The sequence below is a fragment of the Salvelinus namaycush genome, chromosome 35 (genome assembly GCF_016432855.1).
Source record: "Salvelinus namaycush isolate Seneca chromosome 35, SaNama_1.0, whole genome shotgun sequence".
NCBI lineage: Eukaryota > Metazoa > Chordata > Actinopteri > Salmoniformes > Salmonidae > Salvelinus > Salvelinus namaycush.
Window position 1 is genome coordinate 5,167,339 of NC_052341.1, and position 10,752 is coordinate 5,178,090.

Here is a 10,752-nt window from a genome sequence, read left to right on the forward strand (position 1 = left end):
ATACATCATGTACTGTAATGCATTATTGGGTCTTTCTATAAATAATTGACCTAAATGGGCACAAATAAAGTGTCATTACCACTTTAAGAATAATGAATTTTTTAGGCCATTGCGTTGACATTCAACTTATTATTACATTCTACAATGTGTGAGAATAATGGGGACATTGCCTGGCTAAATAGATTGAATGCGTGGTGATTTTCCTGTAGCCTACATGGCCGACGCAGGGACACATAATAAAACCATGAATAGCTGTAGCATTAATCTCACCCTTTGAATTTCAGCACAGCTGTTTTTATAATAAGAAACGTGACCCACAAAAACCAAGTTCCATTTTTTTTTAATGGAAGGAGTCATCAGATTTTGTCTTCCTCATAATAACCGTCTTTCTCATAATAACCATCTTCCTCATCATCTTCCTCATAATAACCATCTTCCTCATCATCTTCCTCATAATAACCATCTTCCTCATCATCTTCCTCATAATAACCATCTTCCTCATAATAACCATCTTCCTCATAATAACCATCTTCCTCATCATCTTCCTCATAATAACCATCTTCCTCATAATAACCGTCTTCCTCATAATAACCATCTTCCTCATAATAACCGTCTTCCTCATAATAACCGTCTTCCTCATCATCTTCCTCATAATAACCATCTTCCTCATAATAACCATCTTCCTCATAATAACCATCTTCCTCATAATAACCGTCTTCCTCATAATAACCGTCTTCCTCATCATCTTCCTCATAATAACCATCTTCCTCATAATAACCATCTTCCTCATCGTCTTCCTCATAATAACCGTCTTCCTCATCATCTTCCTCATAATAACCATCTTCCTCATCATCTTCCTCATAATAACCGTCTTCCTCATAACAACCATCTTCCTCATAATAACCATCTTCCTCATCATCTTCCTCATAATAACCGTCTTCCTCATAATAACCGTCTTCCTCATAATAACCGTCTTCCTCATAATAACCATCTTCCTCATAATAACCGTCTTCCTCATAATAACCGTCTTCCTCATCATCTTCCTCATAATAACCATCTTCCTCATAATAACCATCTTCCTCATAATAACCATCTTCCTCATAATAACCGTCTTCCTCATAATAACCGTCTTCCTCATAATAACCGTCTTCCTCATAATAACCGTCTTCCTCATAGTCTTCCTCATAATAACCGTCTTCCTCATAATAACCATCTTCCTCATAATAACCGTCTTCCTCATCGTCTTCCTCATAATAACCGTCTTCCTCATAATAACCGTCTTCCTCATCGTCTTCCTCATAATAACCGTCTTCCTCATAATAACCATCTTCCTCATAATAACCGTCTTCCTCATCATCTTCCTCATAATAACCGTCTTCCTCATAATAACCGTCTTCCTCATAATAACCGTCTTCCTCATAATAACCGTCTTCCTCATAATAACCATCTTCCTCATAATAACCATCTTCCTCATAATAACCATCTTCCTCATAATAACCATCTTCCTCATCGTCTTCCTCATAATAACCGTCTTCCTCATAATAACCATCTTCCTCATAATAACCATCTTCCTCATAATAACCGTCTTCCTCATCGTCTTCCTCATAATAACCGTCTTCCTCATAATAACCATCTTCCTCATAATAACCATCTTCCTCATAATAACCGTCTTCCTCATCGTCTTCCTCATAATAACCGCACGTGGTTTTCACCCTCAAAAGAGTAGCGCACCACCTTTCAATTGAAGCAAAACGAAAGTGGCCACATCTCTCACAAACTTGTCAAAAAATAGAAATCACGGATAATTCTAAGGGAGCAAAATAACATATAAATTGGCTACAATAATTACACGGACGTTTTCAAGCACCAAATTGAGGAAATGTCTGATTTTCAAGGCTTTTTCGGAGCTCGAAATGTAAGTTCAAGTAGACTACTTCATGCCCCTTCTATTATTTAAAATTGCAGGTGTAACATAGAAACCAAAATGTACGTCATGTTATTTCATGACCAGATCATTTTGTGAAGAAGTCCACTAGGTTATGTCATTTGTTGTCATTATATCCAGAATAATTCATAGGAAGAGCGTTGGGTGCTGCGCAATAGTCTACCCTACATAATTGCCACAGTAAGACTCGGTGTGCAATCTGAGGTACAACAACATAAAGGCATTACCCTAATGCTTTCTCTGTTTAAATCTAACCAGAACCTGCTGTAAATCAAGCAGACAACAACAGACGATCAACATCAAGTCAATTTAATAGCCTAGTGGTTAGAGCACATATGTCAGAGTCAAGGCCCGCGGGCCACATCCGGCCCGCGAGAAGGTTTTTTACGGCCCCTGGGATGATCTTGATTTATTATTAGAACCGGCCCGCAGACCGCAGCAAGCCGGCAGCCCGCAGATCTTTTACACGCACCAATACTACATTTCCCACAATGCAACGGTGACGCACCGAGCAGTAGGCTGCTTCATTTCAATATTTATTGGCACAGCAGTCGTCAGCATCACAGTAAAATTAACTTTCAGATACCCATCAAAAATGGCAAAACGGAAGGTGGACACTGAGAACCGGGGGTTTCAAACAAGGTGGGAGTCGGAGTATATGTTCACGGAGGTAGCTGGAAAACCTGTGTGTCTTCTGTGTGGAGAAAGTGTGGCGGTACTGAAAGAGTATAATCTGAGACGACATTATGAAACGAAACACGCGGACAAAAACAAGAATATGGACATGGAACAAAGGCTACAAAAGGCAGAGGAATTAAAACGAGGCCTCAAATCTCGACAGGCTCTGTTCAAAAAAGCCAAATCACAAGGCCAGGCTGCTGTCAAGGCCAGTTTTATTTTGGCAGAAGAGATCGCTAAATCAGCCCGGCCATTTACGGAGGGGGATTTCATCAAAAACTGCATGATTAAAGTTTGTGACGAAGTTTGCCCAGAAAAAAGGCAACTCTTTTTAAATGTGAGTCTGAGCAGAAACACCATTGCCGAGAGAGTAGACCAGTTGTCCATCAATCTAAAAGAGCAGCTTGTGAAAAAGGGAAAAGATTTCATTGCATATTCCTTGGCTGTGGATGAGAGCACCGACATTTCTGACATTGCCCAGTTGTCAATTTTCATCCGCGGAGTGGACTCCAGCCTAAGCGTGACAGAGGAGTTTTTGGCTTTACGTCCTATGCATGGCACAACTACGGGGCATGATTTGTATGAAGAGGTGTCAAGATGTGTAAATGAGATGGAGCTGCCTTGGGAAAAACTCGTGGGTTTGACAACCGACGGAGCACCTGCGATGTGTGGACACAGGAGCGGACTGGTGGCGAAGATACGGGAAAAGATGCAAGAGGAAAACGCGACAGGTGAGCTGACAGCTTATCATTGTATCATACACCAGGAAGCGTTGTGCGGTAAAGCCTTGAAAATGGAGCATGTAATGAGCATCATCACGCGCACAGTTAACTTTATCAGAGCCAAAGGTTTGAATCACCGCCAGTTCAAGGCATTTCTGACGGAGTTAGAAACGGAGCATGGTGATTTGCCTTATCACACAGAGGTGCGATGGCTAAGCCAGGGAAAGGTGCTTCAAAGATGTTTCGAGCTTCGTGAGGAGATTTGTCTGTTCTTGGACAGCAAAGGGAAAGACACAACACAACTCCGAGACGAAATGTTTCTGTGTGAAATGGCTTTTCTGTGTGACATTACGAGTCATCTGAATGCAATGAACTTGCAGCTGCAGGGTCGGGATCATGTCATCTCTGATATGTACAGTACAGTGAAGGCATTTAAAACCAAACTGACTCTGTGGGAGACGCAGATGCGGAAAGAAAATTTGAGCCACTTTCCCAGCTGCCAGACCATGAAAGAGAAGCTCTCTACCAGTGCGTTCCCGAGCGCACAGTTGGCTGATAAAATAGGTATGCTTGCCGCTGACTTTCGACGCCGATTTGCTGACTTTGAAGCACAAAAAAGCAGGTTGGAACTGCTCGGTAACCCATTTGCTGTTGACGTGGAAAGCTCACCACCAAACCTCCAAATGGAGTTGATTGACCTCCAATGCAATGATGCACTGAGGGCAAAATATGCGGCAGTGGGTGCTGCGGAGTTCGCCCGTTTCCTCCCCGACACAATGCCCCAGCTGCGCATCCAGGCTGCTCAAACGTTGTCTATGTTTGGCAGCACATACCTGTGTGAACAACTGTTTTCTTTGATGAACCTGAACAAAACATCACACAGAAGTCGACTTACTGCTGAACACCTCCACTCAATTCTGAGGATTTCCTCAGCTCAGAGCCTTACCCCGAACATTGATGAACTTGTGGAAAAGATGGGACACCACCAAGTATCACCCTCAACCTCAAACAAGTGAACATTACTGTGCAATCACATATTTAGAGTTTTTACTCAGTTCAAGTTTAAAAGTTAAAGTTTAATATTTGTTTTCACTGCATGTTACTTCTCCTTAAACAAAGTGTTGTTTTTGATTAATAGATTTTTGCACTTTATTTTATTGTATTTCAATCCAATTATATTTTAAAAATATTTCAGTTGAGTGGATGATAGAAAATTGCTATTATTGTTTTTTTCTTTGAAGTAAATTTAGCCCACTTTTGCTAAAATAGAAAATATAGGCTACTGATGGTGCCTTGAATACCGGTTTCTTTCATTTAATGTTCATGTTATGGGGATTTTTATATAAAGGAAATTTGTCTTTTGTGTCTGTTGAAAATTAAAGATTACTGACAGAGCCATAAGAAAATATTGCTTTATTTATCTGATCATATTGGAATATATTTGTTAGGTTTTCAGTAGGTTCAATTAGGTTCACTAGACTATATGCGTCATTTAAAAATTTTTCAATGAACATTCGAACAGTCCGGCCCTCGGCTTGTAGCTAAATTTTTTATTTGGCCCTCCGTCCATTTGACTTTGACACCCCTGGGTTAGAGCATACTGTACTGTACTATAGTATATTGTGGGGCGGCAGGTAGCCTAGTGGTTAGAGCATACTGTACTGTACTATAGTATATTGTGGGGCGGCAGGTAGCCTAGTGGTTAGAGCATATTGTACTGTACTATAGTATATTGTGGGGCGGCAGGTAGCCTAGTGGTTAGAGCATACTGTACTGTACTATAGTATATTGTGGGGCGGCAGGTAGCCTAGTGGTTAGAGCATACTGTACTGTACTATAGTATATTGTGGGACGGCAGGTAGCCTAGTGGTTAGAGCATACTCTACTGTACTATAGTATATTGTGGGACGGCAGGTAGCCTAGTGGTTAGAGCGTACTGTACTGTACTATAGTATATTGTGGGACGGCAGGTAGCCTAGTGGTTAGAGCATACTCTACTGTACTATAGTATATTGTGGGGCGGCAGGTAGCCTAGTGGTTAGAGCATATTGTACTGTACTATAGTATATTGTGGGACGGCAGGTAGCCTAGTGGTTAGAGCGTACTGTACTGTACTATAGTATATTGTGGGACGGCAGGTAGCCTAGTGGTTAGAGCATACTCTACTGTACTATAGTATATTGTGGGACGGCAGGTAGCCTAGTGGTTAGAGCATACTCTACTGTACTATAGTATATTGTGGGGCGGCAGGTAGCCTAGTGGTTAGAGCATACTCTACTGTACTATAGTACACTGCTCAAAAAAATAAAGGGAACACTTAAACAACACAATGTAACTCCAAGTCAATCACACTTCTGTGAAATCAAACTGTCCACTTAGGAAGCAACACTGATTGACAATACATTTCACATGCTGTTGTGCAAATGGAATAGACAAAAGGTGGAAATTATAGGCAATTAGCAAGACACCCCCAAAAAAGGAGTGATTCTGCAGGTGGTGACCACAGACCACTTCTCAGTTCCTATGCTTCCTGGCTGATGTTTTGGTCACTTTTGAATGCTGACGGTGCTCTCACTCTAGTGGTAGCATGAGACGGAGTCTACAACCCACACAAGTGGCTCAGGTAGTGCAGTTCATCCAGGATGGCACATCAATGCGAGCTGTGGCAAAAAGGTTTGCTGTGTCTGTCAGCGTAGTGTCCAGAGCATGGAGGCGCTACCAGGAGACAGGCCAGTACATCAGGAGACGTGGAGGAGGCCGTAGGAGGGCAACAACCCAGCAGCAGGACCGCTACCTCCGCCTTTGTGCAAGGAGGTGCACTGCCAGCGCCCTGCAAAATGACCTCCAGCAGGCCACAAATGTGCATGTGTCAGCATATGGTCTCACAAGGGGTCTGAGGATCTCATCTCGGTACCTATTGGCAGTCAGGCTACCTCTGGCGAGCACATGGAGGGCTGTGCGGCCCCACAAAGAAATGCCACCCCACACCATGACTGACCCATCGCCAAACCGGTCATGCTGGAGGATGTTGCAGGCAGCAGAACGTTCTCCACGGCGTCTCCAGACTCTGTCACGTCTGTCACATGTGCTCATGTGCTCAGTGTGAACCTGCTTTCATCTGTGAAGAGCACAGGGCGCCAGTGGCGAATTTGCCAATCTTGGTGTTCTCTGGCAAATGCCAAACGTCCTGCACGGTGTTGTGCTGTAAGCACAACCCCCACCTGTGGACGTCGGGCCCTCATACCACCCTCATGGAGTCTGTTTCTGACCGTTTGAGCAGACACATGCACATTTGTGGCCTGCTGGAGGTCATTTTGCAGGGCGCTGGCAGTGCACCTCCTTGCACAAAGGCGGAGGTAGCGGTCCTGCTGCTGGGTTGTTGCCCTCCTACGGCCTCCTCCACGTCTCCTGATGTACTGGCCTGTCTCCTGGTAGCGCCTCCATGCTCTGGACACTACGCTGACAGACACAGCAAACCTTTTTGCCACAGCTCGCATTGATGTGCCATCCTGGATGAACTGCACTACCTGAGCCACTTGTGTGGGTTGTAGACTCCGTCTCATGCTACCACTAGAGTGAGAGCACCGTCAGCATTCAAAAGTGACCAAAACATCAGCCAGGAAGCATAGGAACTGAGAAGTGGTCTGTGATCACCACATGCAGAATCACTCCTTTTTTGGGGGTGTCTTGCTAATTGCCTATAATTTCCACCTTTTGTCTATTCCATTTGCACAACAGCATGTGAAATTTATTGTCAATCAGTGTTGCTTCCTAAGTGGACAGTTTGATTTCACAGAAGTGTGATTGACTTGGAGTTACATTGTGTTGTTTAAGTGTTCCCTTTATTTTTTTGAGCAGTGTATATTGTGGTGCGGCAGGTAGCCTAGTGGTTAGAGCATATTGTACTGTACTATAGTATATTGTGGGGCGGCAGGTAGCCTAGTGGTTAGAGCATACTGTACTGTACTATAGTATATTGTGGTGCGGCAGGTAGCCTAGTGGTTAGAGCATATTGTACTGTACTATAGTATATTTTTGGGCGGCAGGTAGCCTAGTGGTTAGAGCATATTGTACTGTACTATAGTATATTGTGGGGCGGCAGGTAGCCTAGTGGTTAGAGCGTACTGTACTGTACTATAGTATATTGTGGGGCGGCAGGTAGCCTAGTGGTTAGAGCGTACTGTTCTGTACTATAGTATATTGTGGGACGGCAGGTAGCCTAGTGGTTAGAGCGTACTGTACTGTACTATAGTATATTGTGGGACGGCAGGTAGCCTAGTGGTTAGAGCATACTCTACTGTACTATAGTATATTGTGGGGCGGCAGGTAGCCTAGTGGTTAGAGCATACTCTACTGTACTATAGTACACTGCTCAAAAAAATAAAGGGAACACTTAAACAACACAATGTAACTCCAAGTCAATCACACTTCTGTGAAATCAAACTGTCCACTTAGGAAGCAACACTGATTGACAATAAATTTCACATGCTGTTGTGCAAATGGAATAGACAAAAGGTGGAAATTATAGGCAATTAGCAAGACACCCCCAAAAAAGGAGTGATTCTGCAGGTGGTGACCACAGACCACTTCTCAGTTCCTATGCTTCCTGGCTGATGTTTTGGTCACTTTTGAATGCTGACGGTGCTCTCACTCTAGTGGTAGCATGAGACGGAGTCTACAACCCACACAAGTGGCTCAGGTAGTGCAGTTCATCCAGGATGGCACATCAATGCGAGCTGTGGCAAAAAGGTTTGCTGTGTCTGTCAGCGTAGTGTCCAGAGCATGGAGGCGCTACCAGGAGACAGGCCAGTACATCAGGAGACGTGGAGGAGGCCGTAGGAGGGCAACAACCCAGCAGCAGGACCGCTACCTCCGCCTTTGTGCAAGGAGGTGCACTGCCAGCGCCCTGCAAAATGACCTCCAGCAGGCCACAAATGTGCATGTGTCTGCTCAAACGGTCAGAAACAGACTCCATGAGGGTGGTATGAGGGCCCGACGTCCACAGGTGGGGGTTGTGCTTACAGCACAACACCGTGCAGGACGTTTGGCATTTGCCAGAGAACACCAAGATTGGCAAATTCGCCACTGGCGCCCTGTGCTCTTCACAGATGAAAGCAGGTTCACACTGAGCACATGAGCACATGTGACAGACGTGACAGAGTCTGGAGACGCCGTGGAGAACGTTCTGCTGCCTGCAACATCCTCCAGCATGACCGGTTTGGCGATGGGTCAGTCATGGTGTGGGGTGGCATTTCTTTGTGGGGCCGCACAGCCCTCCATGTGCTCGCCAGAGGTAGCCTGACTGCCAATAGGTACCGAGATGAGATCCTCAGACCCCTTGTGAGACCATATGCTGACACATGCACATTTGTGGCCTGCTGGAGGTCATTTTGCAGGGCGCTGGCAGTGCACCTCCTTGCACAAAGGCGGAGGTAGCGGTCCTGCTGCTGGGTTGTTGCCCTCCTACGGCCTCCTCCACGTCTCCTGATGTACTGGCCTGTCTCCTGGTAGCGCCTCCATGCTCTGGACACTACGCTGACAGACACAGCAAACCTTTTTGCCACAGCTCGCATTGATGTGCCATCCTGGATGAACTGCACTACCTGAGCCACTTGTGTGGGTTGTAGACTCCGTCTCATGCTACCACTAGAGTGAGAGCACCGTCAGCATTCAAAAGTGACCAAAACATCAGCCAGGAAGCATAGGAACTGAGAAGTGGTCTGTGGTCACCACATGCAGAATCACTCCTTTTTTGGGGGTGTCTTGCTAATTGCCTATAATTTCCACCTTTTGTCTATTCCATTTGCACAACAGCATGTGAAATTTATTGTCAATCAGTGTTGCTTCCTAAGTGGACAGTTTGATTTCACAGAAGTGTGATTGACTTGGAGTTACATTGTGTTGTTTAAGTGTTCCCTTTATTTTTTTGAGCAGTGTATATTGTGGTGCGGCAGGTAGCCTAGTGGTTAGAGCATATTGTACTGTACTATAGTTTATTGTGGTGCGGCAGGTAGCCTAGTGGTTAGAGCATATTGTACTGTACTATAGTATATTGTGGGGCGGCAGGTAGCCTAGTGGTTAGAGCGTACTGTACTGTACTATAGTATATTGTGGTGCGGCAGGTAGCCTAGTGGTTAGAGCATATTGTACTGTACTATAGTATATTGTGGGGCGGCAGGTAGCCTAGTGGTTAGAGCATATTGTACTGTACTATAGTATATTGTGGTGCGGCAGGTAGCCTAGTGGTTAGAGCATACTGTATTGTACTATAGTATATTGTGGGGCGGCAGGTAGCCTAGTGGTTAGAGCGTTGGGCCAGTAACTGAAAGGTTGCTAGACCGAATCCCTGAGCTGACAAGGTAAAAATCTGTCATTCTGCCCCTGCACAAGGCCGACCTTCCTTGCTAACATCTTTTTGTTACACAACAGCTGTTGTGATATCACAGTTTGTCCGTGATGTGTACGCCGAGGAACTTAAAACTTTCCACCATCTCCACTACTGTCCCGTCGATGTGGATTTCTCTCAACCAGCGCGACGTCATCAGAGCGTGACGTATGTTTGTTGTGTTTGAACACTGTTGAACGCCGAAACCTGAACTAAAGACCTCGGTTTAATCTTTTTCTATACTTTTATTTTATTTTTAATCCTGCGGCTCTGTTGGGCTAAATTGCTGTGAACGCTGCTATCTGTCCCGGGATCCTGACAGATTCCGTATAGGGGGAGAGACGTGAAAGCTAGCCTAGCTGGCTCGGTGGTCTCAAATTGGGGCCGCTAATGAATGTTTCCAGCGTTGCAGGATCTGTGCTTACTTTGCTTTGTTCCGGGACAATGTGGACTTCGCTGACTTTCAATGTAGCAACTGCTTGCTTGCAGAGGACTACTGGAGCGAAGTTGCTACTCTTAGCAAGCGAGTAGAAAACCTACATAAGCTACTAGGGAACCCACGCCCACCTACTTTTTATTTTACTTCCACCCCAGTAGCCGGACGCCGCTCTGGTCTGGTGGAGGTTCTGCCGCCGTGTCGGCTCTCCACAGCCGACTGGCCGATGCTGGGCAGGGTTCCATCCCCCTTCCCTGGAGAACGTAGCTGTTCTCGACCCAACCAACCAGCCATGGAGGTACATCACTCGCCGTGGAAGTCGAAGAAGGCATCCTCAGGCAACGGGTGTCTCCATGGAGATGTTGAGCCCGGAACTGACACAGACCAGAAACAGCTTTGCCGCCCTGGAACCAGAGGTTCTGGTTCCTTCGTCTGTGGTGGCTTCCCAATCAAGATCGGATCCGGAGGTATCTGCTTCTTCGTCCTCAGTTTTGTCTCCCTCTCCGGTGGCTTTTACCTCGGGTTCAGCTCTTCGGAGCTCCCAGCCTCACCAGACCGCGAGGCTGCCTGAGAGACCGGTCCATTC

The 10,752-nt window shown here is 45.4% G+C and overlaps 1 protein-coding gene across 1 annotated transcript; it reads right to left on the reverse strand.

Moving 5' to 3' along the window:
* Nucleotides 1-356: 356 nt before the first annotated feature.
* LOC120029366 (high mobility group nucleosome-binding domain-containing protein 5-like) lies at nt 357-10,460 on the reverse strand. Its single transcript, XM_038974594.1, has 2 exons — nt 10,314-10,460; nt 357-1,685 (listed from the first exon to the last, which is right to left on the reverse strand). Exons 1-2 carry the CDS (start codon nt 10,458-10,460, stop codon nt 357-359), a joined length of 1,476 nt encoding a protein of 491 aa, XP_038830522.1.
* Between the last annotated feature and the right edge of the window lie 292 nt (nt 10,461-10,752).